The sequence below is a fragment of the Bombina bombina genome, chromosome 4 (assembly GCF_027579735.1).
Source record: "Bombina bombina isolate aBomBom1 chromosome 4, aBomBom1.pri, whole genome shotgun sequence".
Lineage (NCBI taxonomy): Eukaryota > Metazoa > Chordata > Amphibia > Anura > Bombinatoridae > Bombina > Bombina bombina.
This window is the reverse complement of record NC_069502.1, coordinates 1,232,118,367-1,232,140,544: the sequence shown is the minus strand read 5'-3', so window position 1 is coordinate 1,232,140,544 and position 22,178 is coordinate 1,232,118,367. Positions and strand designations below refer to the sequence as shown.

General features: G+C 38.9%; 1 protein-coding gene across 1 annotated transcript in view; it reads right to left on the bottom strand.

Moving 5' to 3' along the window:
* Window positions 1-679: 679 nt before the first annotated feature.
* The window catches only part of TTBK1 (tau tubulin kinase 1), a 557,016-nt gene continuing 535,517 nt past the window's right edge, over window positions 680-22,178 (bottom strand). Inside the window, exon 14 of the mRNA XM_053712777.1 lies at window positions 680-1,518. Within this exon, the coding sequence (XP_053568752.1) occupies window positions 1,095-1,518 (424 nt within the window). The 3' untranslated portion in view covers window positions 680-1,094. The remainder of the gene's footprint in view (window positions 1,519-22,178) is intronic.

Here is a 22,178-nt window from a genome sequence, read left to right as displayed (position 1 = left end):
TGATAAAACATTAGGATTGTTATGAAGTAAACTACGGTATTAGATGATAAAACATTAGGATTATTATGAAGTAAACTACGGTATTAGATGATAAAACATTAGGATTGTTATGAAGTAAACTACGGTATTAGATGATAAAACATTAGGATTGTTATGAAGTAAACTACGGTATTAGATGATAAAACATTAGGATTGTTATGAAGTAAACTACAGTATTAGATGATAAAACATTAGGATTGTTATGAAGTAAACTACGTTATGAGATCATGTAAAATTTGGTTAAGATGAGCTAATATTAGAATTAAAATGATGATGTAGGTTATGGGAGAGCCCGAGCAAGATTTGGATTATGATCGTGATTTACATTATATAAAAAATAAGGCATGAGATGGTGTTAGATTTTGGTTGAGGAATAGAAGGTTAAACGTAACATGACGTAATATGTTTCCGATTTGGAAGAGGTTGTAGGATTAGGATTCAGATAATTCTAAAAATGATGGTTGAGATTAAATAGTAAAATTATAATTGATAAAATTAGGAATGAGATGATGCTGGGAGAACAGAATTGAGATGTAAAATTAGAACTGAATATGTGAGATTAGGATGGAGATGATGATATAAGATTAGGAATCAGTTAATTTTGTAGCATTTAGATAAAGATGATACTGTAATAAAATAAGTAGTTGGATTAGGACTAAGATGACAAAATTAGAAACAACTGAACCCAAGAATTAGACAACTCTATTAACATAATCATGATGACCTGAGGGGGGGTATGATAAGGTTGCAGTAATGTTATGGTGCCACACCTTTAAAGATTTGAAGTGGCCGTTGCAGTATATGATTATAATGTTGTTTTGCCACCACAATACCAGATACTGAATGACTGGACCTCTAATGCCCTCTGTGGTGAATAATAACCACCTCTAGGAACCCATAGGTTTTATTAAGTGTTAGCACCCTGGGCTGCTTTCTCCGTGGATGGATCATGACCTCATAATGTGTGCATTGAGCTTAGAGGGTGAGCAAAGTGTTACAATCTTCTATGCCTGGACCCTTGCATGGTTTCTGTAAATTGTACCACAGTTCCTACATTATCTGCCATCAGATTTTCCATCTCTTGCTCCCTGCTTTGTTTTTGTTGCCAGACTCTGTGTTTGCACCTTTAGCCTCTGTCCTTTCCTGGCAATTGCTGGCGTTGCTTTGCTTTCCTCTTGGACCTGCACCCGATGCTGGAGTCTAGGAGATGGGTAAAGTCGAGGTGCGGTGGCAGCCGGCTTTTTCTGTCTGCATGGGGATAGGTTCTCTGTTCTGGAGAGGGACTGGCTTCTTGGAGTAGAGCCAAGTGTTTGAGGTGCAGCCACAGGGCTCTTGGGTGGGTGGCGGACCACTCTCCTGACATTGTTTCTTGTGGGAATTGGGCTGGACAAGGGAGGAAGCCTCATGTGAAGAGATTTAGGCCTGGGATCAAGGGGGATGCCAATTCCCCCACTAATGGCATCTCGCAGTAATTGATATCTAGAAGAGAAAGAAAAAGAAAAAGGGTCAAATAGAAGAGTAAAAGGTGGTCACAAAAATAACAAAGATAGGCAGAAAAAACAAATACAATGTACAGTAAAGCACAATCGGTTAACACATTGATGATTGGGAGGAAAAGATTAAAATTATCTTTTTGATCCTTATTTACATTTCAGTCTCTGCTTCTTTATGTTACCAGAGTCCCCTCCCAAGTATGTGCCCTGCCCTCATACAAACAAATGCAGAGGGCCACTGGTGTCTTTCCTCTAAGTAATGAGGTGAAAAAGGTACCGGAGATATAGGACTAGAGTAGGGATGATGTAAAATTATGTGTGAGATGATCTAATATTACAACTGAGATGATCTAAGTAGAATAAGATGGTGTAGGATCAGAATTAAGGTGATGTAAGAATATAATTGACAACAATGTACAATTAGCATTAAGATGATGTGAGAATAAGAGTTTAGATTAAATAAATTAGTATTGAGGTGATGTAAGATTTGGTTAGAGATGATGTAAAACAAGGAATGATGTGAGACTAGCACTGAGATGATGTGAGACTAGCGCTGAGATGATGTGAGACTAGCGCTGAGATGATGTGAGACTAGCGCTGAGATGATGTGAGACTAGCGCTGAGATGATATGAGACTAGCGCTGAGATGATGTGAGACTAGCGCTGATATCATGTGAGAGTAGCGCTGAGATGATGGGAGGCTAGCGCTGAGATGATGCGAGGCTAGCGCTGAGATGATGCGAGGCTAGCGCTGAGATGATGCGAGGCTAGCGCTGAGATGATGCGAGGCTAGCGCTGAGATGATGCGATACTAGCGCTGAGATGATGCGAGACTAGCGCCGAGATGATGTGTATCTAAACATTTTGTGTCAGCCCCCTGATCACATGACTTTTTATTTATTTATTATCTATTGAGTTGTATTTAGTACTGTGTTGTGATAATTTTTAAATAACTCCTCGGGCGTGAACACAACGTTATCTATATGGCCCACAAGAACTAGCAGTCCTCTGTTGTGAAAATCAAATACAAAAGCATGTGATAAGAGGCTGTCTTTAGTGGATTAGAGAAATGACAAATGGAGACAGCACCTGTATTAAGAGTGCACGGAGGAGACTTACCAAGTCTCAAACAGCCACATACAAAGCAAAAAAGTCCTCCAGCTCCTCATATATATATATAAAAAAAATTACCTTTATTATTTCATAATGGGTCCAAAAATATTTCTAAAGAACCATCAGAAATAAAGAAGGGTCCAAATAAAGTATATTTATCAATTTCAGGATCAAATACTTTCCTTAACTTTGCACCCAAAGAATTGTCTAGCAAAAAATATGAGAAAGATAGCTTAAAGCAAATGGTATTGGAACTACATGCTATTATCTTAACAGAGTACTTTAAGGTACAACGCATATCACGGGGATCAAGGAAGTCCACACGACCTACACTGTTTGCAGATATGGAAGACTACTGTCAAAAGTTATTATTATCATTCTTTATTTATAAAGCGCAGACAGATTCTGCAGCGATCTCCATGAGTACAGAGATGAAAGTACAACGGTGAAACAATACAATAAAAGACAAAATTAAACAAACAAATACAGGGGAAATTGAGGACCCTTTTTCCGTGGGAATTTACAATCTAGATCGGTAGAAGGATGGGAAACAGGAGGTGGGGACTGCAAAGATGAGAATGATGATAGATGAGGGCAACTGTTAGGTAAGTGAAATTCATTTGTTAATGAGTTGGGCGATAGGCTTCCCTGAACAAAAAGGTCTTTAGGGAACTTTAAAGGAGGACAAGTTAGGGGAAAGCTCGAGGAAGTGCGTTCCAGAGGGTTGGTGCCGCACAAGAGAAGTCCTGTAGTCTAGCATGAGAGGAGGTGATAGTAGAGGACGAAAGGAGCAGGTCATTGTTGGATCTTAGGGGGCAGACTGGAGTATATTTGTTGATGAGTGAGAACAGGTAGCGTGGGGCAGCATTGGTGAGGGCTTTGTAGGTCAGGGTGAGAATTTTGAATTTAACTCTGCTGTGAATGGGGAGCCAGTGAAGGGACTCACAGAGAGGTGCAACAGATACAGAGCATCGGGAGAGGTGGATTAGCCTGGCAGATGCATTTAGGATGGATTGGAGGGGAGATAGGCGGGAGAGAGGGAGGCCAGTTAGTAAGTTGTTACAGTAGTCAAGTCAGGAAATTACCAGGGAGAAGATTAGCTGTTTAGTCATTTCAGCGCTCAGAAACTGATGAATTTTGGAGATATTGCGTAGGTGGTTGCGGCAGGATGAAGAGAGCAATTGGATGTGGGGAATGAATGATAGATTTGAGTCAAGTGTGACTCCAAGGCAGCCGACTTGGGGTGATGGGGAGATAGTGGTGCCGCCAACAGTGATGGAAAAATTAGAAATTGGAATAGAGATAGAGGGGGGATTAGAAGTAGTTCAGTCTTGGACATGTTTATTTTTAGGTGGTAAAAGGCCATCCAGGAGGAAATGCCAGATAAGCAGTCGCTGATGTGAGAATTGACAGAAGGAGAGAGTGCAGGGGTGGATAGATAGTTCTGGGTATCATCAGCATAGAAGTGTAAATAGAGAAGAGTAGAGGACCCAGGACAGAGCCTTGAGGAACTCCAACAGACAGAGGGAAAAAAAGGAGGAGTCGCCAGCAAAAGAGACGGAGAAGGATCTGTTAGAGAGATAAGAGTGGATCCAGTAGAGGGCAGTGTCACAGAGCCCAAGAGAGCTGAGAGTCCATAGGAGAAGGGGATGGTTAACAGCGTCAAAGGCAGCAGAGAGGTCAAGTAAGATCAGTATATTAATAGTAGTAGCCTTTGTTTTTAGCAGAAAGGAGATTGTTAGTAACCTTGGGGAGGGAAGTCTCAGTTGAGTGTTGGGGACAGAAGCCAGATTACAGGAAGTGGATTGGGCGATAAGCTAGCAGGAGCAGTGCTATGGGGCTGTAGTTTGCAGGAGAGTTAGGGTCAAGGGTGGGTTTTTTGAGGATGGGGCTGACCTTTGCATGTTTGAAGGAGGCAGGGAATGAGCTGGTAGAAAGGGATAGGTTGAATATGTGAGTAAGAGCTGGTGTGAGGGTGGGAGACAGAGAAGGTATAAGATGTGAAGGAATAGGGTCAAGTGGGCAGGTAGTGAGGTGTGAGAAAGACAATAGGGAACCCACTTCACTCTCAGTAGTTGGGAGGAGGGTGCAGAGAGTGGCAGAGGGGGTGACTGGGAGTGAGGTTGGGAGATTGCAGGCTTGTGTTGGGATGTTTCTTCGGATGGTAAGTGTTTTATTGAAAAAGTAGTCAGCCAGGTCTTGAGCACTGAATGCAGATGAGTGGGGTGGTGCAGGTGGGTAGAGGAGAGATTTGAAAATGGAGAAGAGTCTTTTAGGGTTTGAAGATTGAGTGGATATAAGAGAAGTAGGTTTGCTTAGCTAAGTGAAGGGCAGAGGTGTAAGAGTAAAGAATTAACTTATAGTGCATGAAATCACGCCAGGTGGCGTGTTTGCTGGGAGTGCCAGGTCTAGAGCTGACGACGTGGGGTTTAACGAAGTTGTGGAGGAGCGAGAGTGTCAAGTGCAGAGGAGAGAGTATTGTTATAGTGGGTTGTAGCAAGTTCAGAGCAGGATATCGTGGAAGTATGGGGAGGCATATTTGAATAAGGTTGGAGAGTTGGGGAGGATCCACAGTGTGCAGATTTCTACTGGTGCGGGGGCGAGAGGGGGAGGTAGGTTTAGCATCTATATTAGGATTAAAGGTGAGCAGATGGTGGTCTGAGATGGGAAATGGGTGACAGGCAACATCAGAGAGAGAGCAAAGATTGGAGAATACCAGATCAATACAATGTATATCGAGGTGGGTAGGTAATAGGGTGGATTGTGAGAGGCTGAAGGAGTTGGTGAGTGAGAAGTTTAGAGAGAGCAGGGGCAGATGGGTTATCGATGGGTATGTTGAAGTCACCCAGAATTAGAGTAGGTATATTTGTAGAGAGAAAGCGAGGAAGCCAGGCAGAAAAGTTGTCAAGGAATTGGGAGGTTGGTCCAGGGGGGCGATAGATAACTGCCACTCAGAGAGAGGGGGGAGAACAGGCGAATGCAGTGGACTTCAAAGGAAGAAAAGGAGAGAGATGGAAATGGAGATAGGTACTGATAGGAGCAGGAGGGGGAGAGTAAGATGACAACACTGCCACCATGTCTATCATCCTGCCTAGACGTGGTTTAGAAAGGAGCGCCAAATCTTGGCGAGGTCTGGTGCGGTATAGGTGTGAAAATATGGTATTCTGTCTGGAAAAATGTATAGCGCTATAGCTCAGCTACAATTATGGTAGTTGTGCTGTATAGATGTGTAGGTTTTGATATCTAGATATAAGATCTAAGAGTGGCACAGTTGATACATAAAAGCATTTAATACATATTAAACATATAAAACAAGGGTGTCGTTTAAAATATATTTTAACAGAACGGCAAGAAATAATGTGTAAAAACACATAAACACATAAATATCTATAAAAACACGCGTGTTTTGCTTTTTAGCTGTATGTATAATGTCTCATAAAGTTCGTCTCATATATAGTTGTGTTGGCATAAATCAGAAAATGATAAACAATAAAAAATAATAAAAAACAATGAAAAGTAAATAATGTCCAATAATCCCTTCTCAAAGTTAAGAGATATATAAAAAAAGGGTAAGTAGTGTCCAAAAATCCCTTCTCAAAGTTAAGAGATATAAATAGATTTTCACATGTGTATCCAAAAAATAAACTGTCCAAATGTAAGTGTTGTCCAAAAACGTGGTATAAATGAATAGTGCAAATCCAGCAGATTCAAAAGTTCTATTAAAAAAGCTTTGCAAAAAACATTTCAAAGAAACATTTAAAAAACATCAAAATGAAGGTAGATGAAAAAAAGTTCTATCAAAATATGGTGACAAAGAATAATCCGTGAAGTCAATCCAAAATAGTGATAAAGATAAGTCCAAAAAAGATGTAAAATATCCAAAAGGTAAAAAACAAAAAATAAATGATTAGTATGTGCACAAACTAGTGAGAGTGATCCCAAAAAGGGGGCTTATGTGGAGGGGTTATGTTTCCATGTAGAAAAATTATTTGCTGTATAAAAAGTAAAAATAAAAATAAATATAAGCAAAAATACAAAAATATAAATAAAAATAATCCTAGGGAATCTTCAAACCCTGAAAATAAAAGATAATAACAATAGTGTAATACTGTATTATAATTCAACAATCAAGGAATAAATAGCTCACCATAGCTCTGTCAACGCGTTTCGGCCCACAAGAGAGGCCTTTATCAAGACTATAGTATGGTGTGGGTGAGCTGAAGACTTTATACCTTTCTCTAACCAATCAAATTGCATTGAAATTGCGCCAAATTTTTGCGCCAAAATTTCGCGCCAAAAATGTGGTACCGGAAGTGTTGAGCCGGAAGTGCTCATCTGTATATCAAAAAGAGTTCACATTTGTCTCAGTATCATTTAGATAAGGCTTTTATTTAAACATTGTCTATGTCTATGTTTATTAAACATTGTCTATGTTGTTCCTAATGTGCTTATTCGTGTTATGTGCCTTAGTAGTTAGCTGTGGGGTCAAATGTTATGGTTTGCCGGTGTTTTTTTTTTTTTTTTTTTTTTTAACCGGAAATGGCCACTAAGATGTAAACATCCGGTAAAGCTATATCGGATGTTATGGGTGAGGCGGAAGTGGTCAAAAAGAGAATACAGGTTGATACAAATGTACTCCTTCTACAGATTTTCTAACCAATCATAGATGCATTGTAAAAAAGTTTTTCTTTATACTACATATCTTTTATATTTTTATCCTAAAAAGTTTTTTAGAAAGTTTCCAAAAGTTCCTTTAAGGTTTTTAGATCTCTATTTATTAGATTATGTATTTTTCGATATATATATATTTTCCAATATATATAAACTGTGTATTTTACAATATACACTCTATGTACCGTGATCCCTACATTGATTTTGTTCACTAGACAAATACCAAGGTTAACACTCTTTGTCCCTTTGAATTTGAATAGGCTAGGATACACACCACTTCCGGTTTAACCATGACCGGTAAAGTGCAACATCCGGCTCAATCTTACCGGATGTTAAAGTATCTTACTTTTTCCGGCTACTTCCGGTTCAGAAACGTACCGGTAATTTGTCACATATTTCATGCCAAGTTGTAAAACTGGCTCTATATGTGGGATAACTGCTTTCTGCCCCTCCGGATCTGATTGGTGCAGAGTAAATACCACTTCCGCCTCAGCCATAACATCCGATATAGCTTTACCGGATGTTTACATCTTAGCGGCCATTTCCGGTTAAAAAAAAAAAAACAAACAAAAAAAAAAAAAACACCGGCAAACCATAACATTTGACTCCACAGCTAACTACTAAGGCACATAACACGAATAAGCACATTAGGAACAACATAGACAATGTTTAATAAACATAGACATAGACAATGTTTAAATAAAAGCCTTATCTAAATGATACTGAGACAAATGTGAACTCTTTTTGATATACAGATGAGCACTTCCGGCTCAACACTTCCGGTACCACATTTTTGGCGCGAAATTTTGGCGCGAAATTTTGGCGCAAAAATTTGGCGCAATTTCAATGCAATTTGATTGGTTAGAGAAAGGTATAAAGTCTTCAGCTCACCCACACCATACTATAGTCTTGATAAAGGCCTCTCTTGTGGGCCAAAACGCGTTGACAGAGCTATGGTGAGCTATTTATTCCTTGATTGTTGAATTATAATACAGTATTACACTATTGTTATTATCTTTTATTTTCAGGGTTTGAAGATTCCCTAGGATTATTTTTATTTATATTTTTGTATTTTTGCTTATATTTATTTTTATTTTTACTTTTTATACAGCAAATAATTTTTCTACATGGAAACATAACCCCTCCACATAAGCCCCCTTTTTGGGATCACTCTCACTAGTTTGTGCACATACTAATCATTTATTTTTTGTTTTTTACCTTTTGGATATTTTACATCTTTTTTGGACTTATCTTTATCACTATTTTGGATTGACTTCACGGATTATTCTTTGTCACCATATTTTGATAGAACTTTTTTTCATCTACCTTCATTTTGATGTTTTTTAAATGTTTCTTTGAAATGTTTTTTGCAAAGCTTTTTTAATAGAACTTTTGAATCTGCTGGATTTGCACTATTCATTTATACCACGTTTTTGGACAACACTTACATTTGGACAGTTTATTTTTTGGATACACATGTGAAAATCTATTTATATCTCTTAACTTTGAGAAGGGATTTTTGGACACTACTTACCCTTTTTTTATATATCTCTTAACTTTGAGAAGGGATTATTGGACATTATTTACTTTTCATTGTTTTTTATTATTTTTTATTGTTTATCATTTTCTGATTTATGCCAACACAACTATATATGAGACGAACTTTATGAGACATTATACATACAGCTAAAAAGCAAAACACGCGTGTTTTTATAGATATTTATGTGTTTATGTGTTTTTACACATTATTTCTTGCCGTTCTGTTAAAATATATTTTAAACGACACCCTTGTTTTATATGTTTAATATGTATTAAATGCTTTTATGTATCAACTGTGCCACTCTTAGATCTTATATCTAGATATCAAAACCTACACATCTATACAGCACAACTACCATAATTGTAGCTGAGCTATAGCGCTATACATTTTTCCAGACAGAATACCATATTTTCACACCTATACCGCACCAGACCTCGCCAAGATTTGGCGCTCCTTTCTAAACCACGTTTTGACACATATTTTCTAAAAGTGGGCACCTGGGGACCCACTATAGACAGGAGCTATAGGTCCACACTTTCAGCGCTGTAAGAAAACATTGAATCTATCATCCTGCCTAGGTGTGTGGCTTAAGTGAAGATCACCATGTCTGAGAGCAGCAATGGAAGCAGTGTCAGAGGAAGAAAGCCAGGTTTCAGTAATTGCTAAAAGGTTGAAAGCGTTGGAAACAAACAGGTCGTGAACAGTTGTAAGTTTGTTACAGACAGAGCGAGCATTCCAGAGGGCATAAGAAAAGAGGGGGGATAAGCGCTGTGTGTTAATGGAGATGAGATTGTTAGTATTGCGTGACCTAGAATTCGAAAGAATACTTAATAAGTGCTCTTTTGATATAATGACCTGGACAGTGGAGTACATACAATGTGAGATTGCAACCAGTACCATTGGGTAAGAAAATAGTGCATTACAACAAACCATGAAACTATACGAATACAATTCAATGGTGGCACAAGTGAAAAAAATCAGTAGCAGATTCAAGAAAAGAACTGGAACAGCATAAGAGATCAAAATCTACCGCGATCAGCAAGATTACTCCAATGGAAACATGTACCAGTGGGAGCAAGGATCCAAATACAGGGGCGCATCACAACATCGAGGCTAGCAACAGCACAGGCAGAGAAAAGCGAAGCTGCGTACACCGGAACAGACCCAGAGTGAGTCAGAATCATCTGCCTGTTTTATAACCAAGGATTCAGATGTGGACGGCACAGAGGGGGGGAGCAAGCACCGGAGGAAGTCCCTGGACTGCCTGTCCCAAGAAATAACGCTGAATACAATGGAACACCCGCAACAAACAGCACTGGAAAATGTACAGGCTGAGGAGGACACACTGGTATACTCAGATGCTGCTAGACCACTTGGAACCGGGGTGGTAGTGGTGAGTAATATCAGTGGGGATAATACAAAGGCTGATGGAATAAGAGGACATGGGTTTTATACATCAAAATCCAACACTGTTACTGACTCTGCACAGACTGTTAAAATGGAAAGAGGGCACGTTTGGGGAAAGAAACAATATTGTTCATAACATTTCTAAGGTAGAATTAACTCAAAAAGAATTGAAACTCTTGAATAAGGGTCTTAACTATCGTCCAGTGAACAAAGGAAATGTATTTATGCTGAAACAAGAAAGACATAAGTTCTTTAGAACTATAAAATTAAAAGTGTCAGGGAAAGACAAAACGGTAAATAAAGTTGATGGTGAAAATCTGTTTTCTTGTAATAATGTAGGTTTAAGAAAAAGGAGTAAATTTAACTCTACAATACGTGACAACAGTGTAGACACTTTTATAGAGTTAGTAACAAGATTAGTAGAAACAATGTTTAACGCTTCTTATAGAGAGGACAAGGAGGGTTTATCAATTCTAAAAGCCAAGACCGGTGGTTGACTTGTAATGAAAAAGGAAGAGTATACAAAAGAAATTGAAGCACAACAAGCAGACACAAACGTTTATCAGATGGTTAGGTATGATCCGCTTAAAATAAGTAAAGAAATTGAGACTATCTTGGGAAGAGCAGTGCAGAAAAAGGTAATCCACAAGAATTGAGAGATTTTGTGATCCTATCAGCCCAGTTCTGACGCCCCAAGATTCATAAAAATGCAGAAATACAACCAGGAAGGCCAAATGTGCCAGGTACAGGTTCAATCTTTTTAGATAAGATCTAGCAACCTTATGTAATTAAAATGACTTCTTACATAAGACACATGATGAACAATTTACCTGTACAGTCTGAAAAAACAATTGTATTTACTCCTAGACGTGTCAAGTTTATACACCTCCATTAAACACACTAGTAATAATGTGTGTGGGAAAAGTCCTGATGGATGATAAAAAATATACACATGATCAGATAAAATTCCTAGAGGAATTATTGGAAATCATCTTGTATGGAAATTATTTTCTGTTTGGAGATGTATTTTACTTACAAAGAAAAAGGAACTGCAATGGGGTCCAATGTCGCCCCAGCCCATGCCAATATATTCATGAATAATTTTGAGGAAACCTATGTTTATGAGAATACGCTGTTTCAACAGTATGGTAGAAACAGAGAGGGGTAAGAGAGTAGCGCAGAGAGCGACAACCCAAGCTTCTATATGTTCCCGCTCCTACACGCAGGAAAAGAGTATTGAGAAAGATAGACAGTATTTGGTATATAGAAGCGCTCACAGCTATAGGGTGTAAGAATAATATATTGTAAATGTGAATAATACACTTTATGGAAAATACACTTATTTGAAGCAATTTAGGATGATATTAATATTATATTGATCAGTAATAATAATACTCAATGATGTATAATAATAAATACATTTATTATCTAAAAAGGACTATGTATAAAATAGATACCGGTCACTTGCAATAATAATATAAAAAAATAGTGGCGAATGCCAAAATGATCATGTGCAAAACACTTAGGGTCTTTGTATTGTTAACCTAAACAGGTTTGCTTAGTAATGTCCGATGAACAAAAACATAATTTCTGTAAGAACTTACCTGATAAATTAATTTCTTTCATATTGGCAAGAGTCCATGAGCTAGTGACGTATGGGATATACAATCCTACCAGGAGGGGCAAGTTTCCCAAACCTCAAAATGCCTATAAATACACCCCTCACCACACCCACAATTCAGTTTAACGAATAGCCAAGAAGTGGGGTGATAAAGAAAGGAGTAAAAAGCATCAACAAAGGAATTTGGAAATAATTGTGCTTTATACAAAAAAAATCATAACCACCATAAAAAAGGGTGGGCCTCATGGACTCTTGCCAATATGAAAGAAATTAATTTATCAGGTAAGTTCTTACATAAATTATGTTTTCTTTCATGTAATTGGCAAGAGTCCATGAGCTAGTGACGTATGGGATAGCAATACCCAAGATATGGAACTCCACGCAAAAGTCACTAGAGAGGGAGGGACAAAATAAAAACAGCCATCTCGCTGAAAAAAATAAATCCACAACCCAAAAAATGTATTCTCAAAAAATAAAAATAAAAACTTAAATCATAAGCAGAAGAATCAAACTGAAACAGCTGCCTGAAGAACTTTTCTACCAAAAACTGCTTCTGAAGAAGCAAACACATCAAAATGGTAGAATTTAGTAAATGTATGCAAAGAAGACCAAGTTGCTGCTTTGCAAATCTGATCAACTGAAGCTTCATTCTTAAAAGCCCAAGAAGTGGAAACTGATCAAGTAGAATGAGCTGTAATTCTCTGAGGCGGGGCTTTACCCGACTCCAAATAAGCTTGATGAATCAAAAGCTTTAACCACGATGCCAAAGAAACGGCAGAAGCGTTCTGACCTTTACTGGAACCAGAAAAGATAACAAATAGACTAGAAGTCTTCCTGAAATCTTTAGTGGCTTCAACATAATATTTCAGAGCTCTCACCACATCCAAAGAATGTAAAGATCTCGCCAAAGAATTCTTAGTATTAGGACACAAAGAAGGGACAACAATTTCTCTATTAATGTTGTTAGAATTCACAACCTTAGGTAAGAATTTAAATGAAGTCCGCAAAACTGCCTTATCCTGATGAAAAATCAGAAAAGGAGATTCACAAGAGAGAGCGGATAATTCAGAAACTCTTCTAGCAGAAGAGATGACCAAAAGAAACAACACTTTCCAGGAAAGTAGTTTAATGTCCAAAGAATGCATAGGCTCAAATGGAGGAGCCTGTAAAGCCTTCAAAACCAAATTAAGACTCCAAGGAGGAGAGATTGACTTAATGACAGGCTTGATACGAACCAAAGCCTGTACAAAACAATGAATATCAGGAAGTTTAGCAATTTTCCTGTGGAATAAAACAGAAAGAGCAGATATTTGTCCTTTCAAGGAACTTGCAGACAAACCTTTATCCAAACCATCCTGAAGAAACTGTAAAATTCTAGGAATTCTAAAAGAATGCCAAGAGAATTTATGAGAAGAACACTATGAAATGTAAGTCTTCCAAACTCGATAATAAATCTTTCTAGAAACAGATTTACGAGCCTGCAACATAGTATTAATCACTGAGTCAGAGAAACCTCTATGACTAAGCACTAAGCGTTCAATTTCAATACCTTCAAATCGAATGATTTGAGATCCTGATGGAAAAACGGACCTTGAGATAGAAGGTCTGGCCTTAAAGGAAGTGGCCAAGGTTGGCAACTGGACATCCGAACAAGATCTGCATACCAAAACCTGTGAGGCCATGCTGGAGCCACCAGCAGCACAATGATTGCTCCATGATGATTTTGGAGATCACTCTTGGAAGGAGAACTAGAGGTGGAAAAAACAAAATTTATGCTTACCTGATAAATTTATTTCTTTTGTGGTGTATCCAGTCCATGGGTTCATCCATTACTTGTGGGATATTCTCCTTCCCAACAGGAAGCTGCAAGAGGACACCCACAGCAGAGCTGTCTATATAGCTCCTCCCCTAACTGCCACCCCCAGTCATTCGACCGAAGACAAGCAAGAAAAAAAGGAGAAACTATAGGGTGCAGTGGTGACTGTAGTTTAAAAAAAACAAAAAAAACACCTGCCTTAAAATGACAGGGCGGGCCTTGGACTGGATACACCACAAGAGAAATAAATTTATCAGGTAAGCATAAATTTTGTTTTCTCTTGTAAAGGTGTATCCAGTCCACGGGTTCATCCATTACTTGTGGGATACCAATACCAAAGCTTTAGGACACGGATGAAGGGAGGGACAAGGCAGGAACTTAAACGGAAGGCACCACTGCCTGTAAGACCTTTCTCCCAAAAATAGCCTCCGAAGAAGCAAAAGTATCAAATTTATAGAATTTAGAAAAGGTATGAAGCGAAGACCAAGTCGTCGTCATACAAATCTGTTCAACAGAGGCCTCATGTTTAAAAGCCCATGTGGAAGCTACTGCTCTAGTAGAATGAGCTGTAATTCTTTCAGGAGGCTGCTGGCCAGCAGTCTCATAAGATAAGCGTATTATACTTCTTAGCCAAAAAGAAAGAGAAGTTGCCGAAGCCTTTTGGCCTCTCCTCTGTCCAGAGTAGACAACAAACAAAGCAGATGTTTGACGAAAATCCTTCGTAGCTTGTAAATAAAACTTTAAAGCACGAACCACATCAAGATTGTGTAATAGACGTTCCTTCTTTGAAGAAGGATTAGGACATAGTAAAGGAACAACAATCTCCTGATTGATATTCTTATTAGATACCACCTTAGGAAGAAACCCAGGTCTGGTACGTAACACTACCTTATCTGCATGGAAAATCAGATAAGGGGAATCACATTGTAAAGCAGATAACTCCGAAACTCTTCGAGCCGAGGAGATAGCTACTAAAAACAGAACTTTCCAAGATAAAAGCTTAATATCTATGGAATGCAAAGGTTCAAACGGAACCCCTTGAAGAACTTTAAGAACTAAATTTAAACTCCATGGCGGAGCAACAGGTTTAAACACAGGCTTGATTCTAACTAAAGCCTGACAAAACGCCTGAACGTCTGGAACCTCAGCCAGACGTTTGTGCAAAAGAATAGACAGAGCAGAAATCTGTCCCTTTAAGGAACTAGCTGACAAACCCTTCTCCAATCCTTCTTGGAGAAAAGATAATATCCTAGGAATCCTGACCTTACTCCATGAGTAACCCTTGGATTCACACCAATGAAGATATTTACACCATATCTTATCTTTTCCTGGTGACAGGCTTTCGAGCCTGAATTAAGGTATCATTGACCGATTCGGAAAAACCACGCTTTGATAGAATCAAGCGTTCAATCTCCAAGCAGTCAGACGTAGAGAAATTAGATTTGGATGTTTGAAGGGACCTTGAAGTAGAAGGTCCTGCCTTAGCGGCAGAGTCCATGGTGGAAAGGATGACATGTCCACCAGATCTGCATACCAAGTCCTGCGTGGCCACGCAGGGGCTATCACGATCACCGAAGCTCTCTCCTGCTTGATCTTGGCAATCAGACGAGGGAGCAGAGGAAACGAAGGAAACACATAAGCCAGGCTGAAGGACCAGGGCGCTGCTAGAGCATCTATCAGTGCTGCCTTGGGAACCCTGGACCTGGACCCGTAACAAGGAAGCTTGGCGTTCTGACGAGACGCCATGAGATCCAGTTCTGGTTTGCCCCAAAGTTGGATCAACTGGGCAAATACCTCCGGATGGAGCTCCCACTCCCCCGGATGAAAAGTCTGCCGACTTAGAAAATCCGCCTCCCAGTTCTCTACTCCTGGGATATGGATAGCTGAGAGATGGCAAGAGTGAACCTCTGCCCATAGAATTATCTTTGAAACCTCCAACATTGCCAGGGGGCTCCTTGTTCCCCCCTGATGGTTGATATAGGCTACAGTCGTGATGTTGTCCGACTGAAATCTGATGAACCTGACCACAGCTAGCTGAGGCCAAGCCTGAAGAGCATTGAATATCGCTCTTAGTTCCAGAATGTTTATCGGAAGGAGGGCCTCCTCCTGAGTACACAAACCCTGAGCCTTCAGGGAGTTCCAGACTGCACCCCAGCCCAGAAGGCTAGCATCTGTCGTTACTATAGTCCATTCTGGCCTGCGGAAACTCATTCCCTTAGACAGATGGACCCGAGATAGCCACCAGAGAAGAGAATCCCTGGTCTCTTGATCCAGATTTAGTAGAGGGGACAAATCTGTGTAATCCCCATTCCACTGATTGAGCATGCAAAGTTGCAGTGGTCTGAGATGTAGGCGGGCAAACGGAACAATGTCCATTGCCGCTACCATTAATCCGATTACCTCCATACACTGAGCCACTGACGGACAAGAAATGGAATAAAGAGCACGGCAGGAAGTTAGAAGTTTTGACAACCTGACCTCTGTCAGATAAATCTTCATTTCTACTGAATCTATCAGAGTTCCTAGGAAGGAAACTCTTGTGAGAGAGTACTCTTTCCTTCGTTCACCTTCCACCCGTGAGACCTTAGGAATGCCAGAACAATGTCCGTATGGGACCTGGCGATTTGATGATGATCCCTGTGTATCGGAATATGTAGATAAGCATCCTTTAAATCCACGGTAGTCATATATTGACCCTCCTGGATCATAGGTAGGATGTTTCGAATAGTCTCCATCTTGAAGGATGGGACCCTGAGAAATTTGTTTAGGATCTTGAGATCCAAGATTGGTCTGAAAGTTCCCTCTTTCTTGGGAACTATAAACAGATTTGAATAGAAGCCCTTCCCCTGTTCCTCCTTTGGAACTGGGTGGTAGGTCTTGAACGCAATGTAAGAATGCCTCTCTCTTTATCTGGTTTGCAGATAATTGTGAGAGATGAAATCTCCCCTTTGGAGATGAAGCTTTGAAATCCAGAAGATATCCCTGGGAAACAATCTCCAGAGCCCAGGGATCCTGGACGTCTCTTGCCCAAGCCTGGGTGAAGAGAGAAAGTCTGCCCCCCACTAGAACCGGTCCCGGATCGGGGGCTCTCCTTCATGCTGTCTTAGAGGCAGCAGCAGGCTTTTTGGCCTGTTTCTCCTTGTTCCAAGCCTGGTTAGGTCTCCAGACTAGCTTGGACTGGGCAAAATTTCCCTCTTGTTTTGTAGAAGAGGAAGATGAAGCTGCGCCACTCTTGAAGTTTCGAAAGGAACGAAAATTAGTCTGTTTGGTCCTTAACTTGTTGGACCTATCCTGGGGAAGGGCGTGGCCTTTTCCTCCAGTAATATCAGAAATGATCTCCTTCAGTCCAGGCCCAAATAGGGTCTGCCCTTTGAAGGGGATATTGAGAAGTTTAGACTTTGAAGTGACATCAGCTGACCAGGATTTAAGCCATAGCGCCCTACGTGCCTGAATGGCAAAACCTGAATTTTTAGCCGTTAGCTTGGTTAAATGAAAAACGGCGACAGAAATAAATGAATTGGCTAACTTATAGAAAGGTCAGTGCATTTGTTACACATTCTAAGAGGGGGTTCCACAATGGCTTCTAAACATAATGATTTATTGGTCAAGTAAGATAGAATCTCTCAAAGAAAGAAATTATCTAATATACCCCCATAAATGGTGCAGTTAAATAAGGCAAAGATACACTCTAAGAAAACGGTTTTACCTCAAAAGAAATCACTGTATATAAACTAAAAATAGTTTATTGAAAATTGGGGAAAGGGATGATCTTAGAGTGCGCCCGAGAATACCCTAGCTGAGGGATACTCAGTCTTGATTCGCCTGATGTATTTATTTATTTTTGGTTGTATTTTGTGCAAGTATGATTTAACTATGTGCTTAACAGTGATTTAGTTGTTCTCAATTCCAAACTTATTGGATACTATAAAAAATGTAGATAGTTCTCCTGATTTCTTATAAAATATTTATTTTCAGTTGTATTTTATACAAGTGTAGTTTAACTATGTATTCACCAGTATTGTGATTAATTAATTATTGAACTCTAATAATTTATATAGGCTCTCTTATGTAGATGGAAGTGTAATAAATTTATAAACAGTTATATAAATGACAAATACTAGGAGGTTTAAATAAATATATCTTTACTGATAAAATATATTAATATAAAAATAAAGAAATGCAGTTGATACAGTAAAAATTAATATTAATACAATAGATACAATAAGAAATATTATCTAAAAAGACTCGATCCTGATATACATAAATTTCATAAGAGGAACATAAAATATAACTTTATATATGCAATTAACCTTATGTCTAAAAGGAACCGGATCCGGTATCAAACTTTAGCCTTTTATTGAATTAACACACAAACATGGGTGATATGGGTGGTTTCAACTAAAATACCTTTATATGTGTTGTTTAGTTCATGTGTTTATGTTTATAAACTCGATGTATCGATGGGTATATGATATGTAATAGCAGAAAATAAAACACTTTTGTTGGGACCGTACTTTAAATAAATAAGATTTCTTTATGTCCTTAGTCTGGTGTACGTGTAATATTAAGAATATATACAGTAGTCAGCAGGGGGGGAACATTGTTCACTTAACATAGACAGGGTGAATAGATCAATAATATCCTCTCACAGTTTTTAATTCTTAATACTTAAAATTGTGTCACATGAGATTGCACATTTGCTTGCCCGGGACTTAAAAGTTTTTTGAAGGTACCTTAGAGTATTTGAAGTTTGTAATTGGTGGCAGGGTGATCCCGCTTACTATACAGGTATAGATTTGGACTCCTGTGGTCTTGTATGTATGATCTGTATGTAAAAAAACTTGTGTTCTTGTTTCTTTTAGGTTTTATTCCAAGCTTTCTGAAGCTGAACCCACCAGGGGGTATTTTTGAATGAAGTAGCTTGAATTAATCGACGCTCTTTTTCCACACTTTGGAGGCAAACCCACCAGGGGGTATTGTGGAATCCAACGGCTTGGCAATCTTGATGTGGTTAGCTGACCGTAAAATCTTTATCCCAGTGTTTGCTGGATATGGTACATCTGGGAATTCACGCTGGCATAATCTTTTTCGGATGTTTTTACTTCCAAATCCTCAGCGGTTCCAAACTGGATTGTTTTGAAGTATCAAAGTGGTATTTTCACACAGTCTCAGACTGTGAAACCACCCATATCACCCATGTTTGTGTGTTAATTCAATAAAAGGCTAAAGTTTGATACCGGATCTGGTTCCTTTTAGACATAAGGTTAATTGCATATATAAAGTTATATTTTATGTTCCTCTTATGAAATTTATGTATATAAGGATCGAGTCTTTTTAGATAATATTTCTTATTGTATCTATTGTATTAATATTAATTTTTACTGTATCAACTGCATTTCTTTATTTTTATATTAATATATTTTATCAGTAAAGATATATTTATTTAAACCTCCTAGTATTTGTCATTTATATAACTGTTTATAAATTTATTACACTTACATCTACATAAGAGAGCCTATATAAATTATTAGAGTTCAATATTTAATTAATCACAATACTGGTGAATACATAGTTAAACTACACTTGTATAAAATACAACTGAAAATAAATATTTTATAAGAAATCAGGAGAACTATCTACATTTTTTATAGTATCCAATAAGTTTGGAATTGAGAACAACTAAATCACTGTTAAGCACATAGTTAAATCATACTTGCACAAAATACAACCAAAAATAAATAAATACATCAGGCGAATCAAGACTGAGTATCCCTCAGCTAGGGTATTCTCGGGCGCACTCTAAGATCATCCCTTTCCCCAATTCTAAACATAATGAACAAGGAGTTTCCTCTATGTCAGACATGTTTAACAGACTAGTAATGAGACCAGCAAGCTTGGAAAACACTTTAATAAATGTGAAAAAAGCAATAATAAAAAACGGTACTGTGCCTTTAAGAGAAAAAAAATACCACATAAACTGCAAAACAGTGAAAAAAAGTAGTAAACTCTACGAAATTTTTACAGTGTGTATAAGGGACTAAAGCAGCATTGCACCCACTTGAAAATGGATGATTAACCCCTCAGGCCCAAAAAAGAATTAGAAAAACTTAAAACCTGTTAACAAACAGTCAAACACACTGCCACAGCTGTGCTGTGGCTCCTACCTGCCCTTAAAAACGATTTTTGCAGGAACAAAACCCTCTATAGAGGTCCTATAAGCCAGAGGACTCCTTCAGGGAAGCTGGATGTCTCAGACTGAAAACGAAAATAGACCCCTCCCACCATGCACTCAAAGTCAGAGGCCCTTAAAAAAGTACTACTAGGAGTAATCTAACAAGCCATGTGGAAATTAGGCCCCAAATAAAGATTTATCACCCTCAGAGAAAAAACTTTTTTATTTATAAATCATGCAAACGTTTTTACACTAAGTAATATAGGTTTTAACATGAATATTATCCCTTTTTGCAAGCATGATCCCAGTTGTTGTTAAATCACTGTATCAGGCTTACCTTAAATATACCAGGCACTCTCAGCATTTTCTAGACCTTATCATCTCTCTAGAAAAAAATATACTGAATATACCTCAAAGCAGGCAATCTGCAGACCGTCCCCCCAACTGAAGTTTTCTTTCCATACTCTTCAGTTATGTGTGAGAACAGCAATGGACCTTAGTTACAAACCGCTAAGATCATCAAACCTCCAGGCAGAAGTCTTCTTCCAATTTCTGCCTGAGAGTAAAAACAGTACAACGCCGGTACCGTTTAAAAATAACAAACTTTTGATTGAAGGTAAAAACTACACTAAGTCACCACATCTCTCTTGATACTTCCTTTCTTGTCGAGAGCTGCAAGAGAATGACTGGGGGTGGCAGTTAGGGGAGGAGCTATATAGACAGCTCTGCTGTGGATGTCCTCTTGCAGCTTCCTGTTGGGAAGGAGAATATCCCACAAGTAATGGATGAACCCGTGGACTGGATACACCTTTACAAGAGAAATATAAGCCGGTTGATAACACCAAGGAAGTGTCAACGCATCCACTGCTTCCGCCTGAGGATCCCTGGACCTGGACAGGTACCTGGGAAGTTTTTTTGTTTAGATGAGAAGTCATCAGATCTTTTTCTGGAAGCCCCCACATCTGAACAAATTGAGAAAACACATCTGGATGGAGAGACCATTCTCCCGGATGTAAAGTCTGACGACTGAGATAATACGCTTCCCAATTGTCTATACCTGGGATATGAACTGCAGAAATTAGACAGGAGCTGGATTCCGCCCAAACAAGTATCCAAGATACTTCTTTCATTGTGATATTGTCTGCCTGAAAACAAATGAACGGTTCTCTCTTCAACAGAGGCCAAAACTGAAGAGCCCTGAGAATTGCATGGAGTTCCAAAATATTGATTGGTAATCTCACCTCTTGAGATTTCCAAACCCCTTGTGCTGTCAGAAATCCCCAAACAGCTCCCCAACCTGAAAGACTCGCATGTTGTGATCACAGTCCAGGCTGGACAAATGAACGAGGCCCCTAAAATTATACGATGGTGATCTAATCACCAAGTCAGAGAAAGTCGAACATTGGGATTTAAGGATATTAATTGTGATATCCTTGTATAATCCCTGCACCATTAGTTCAGCATACAAAGCTGGAGAGGTCTCATATGAAAACGAGCAAAGGGGATCGCGTCCAATGCTGCAGTCATGAGACCTAAAACTTCCATGCACATAGCTACTGAAGGGAATGACTGAGACTGAAGGTTCCGACAGGCTGCAACCAATTTCAAACGTCTCTTGTCTGTTAGAGACAAAGTCATGGACACAGAATCTATCTGGAAACCTAAAAAGGTTACCTTTGTCTGAGGAATCAAAGAACTTTTTGGTAAATTGATCCTCCAACCATGTCTTTGAAGAAACAACACTAGTTGATTCACATGAGATTCTGCAGAACATAAAGACTGAGCGAGTACCAAGATATCGTCCAAATAAGGAAACACCGCAATACCCCGCTCAGAGAGTAGGGCACCAAGAACCTTTGAAAAGATTCTTGGAGCTGCTGCTAGGCCAAAAGGAAGGGCAACAAATTGGTAATGCTTGTCTAGAAAAGAGAATCTCAGGAACTGATAATGATCTGGATGAATCAGAATATGAAGATATGCATCCTGTAAGTCTATTGTGGACATATAATGCCCTTGCTGAACAAAAGGCAGAATAGTCCTTATAGTCACCATCTTGGAAGTTGGTACTCTTACATATCGATTCAAAATCTTTAGATCCAAAACTGGTCTGAATGAATTTTCTTTCTTTGGGACAATGAATAGATTTGAATAAAACCCCAGGCCCTGTTCCTGAAACGGAACTGGCATGAATACCCCTGATAACTCCAGATCTGAAACACACTTCAGGAAAGCTTGAGCCTTTACTGGGTTTGCTGGAATGCATGAGAAAAAAAATCTTCTCACAGGTGGTCTTACTCTGAATCCTA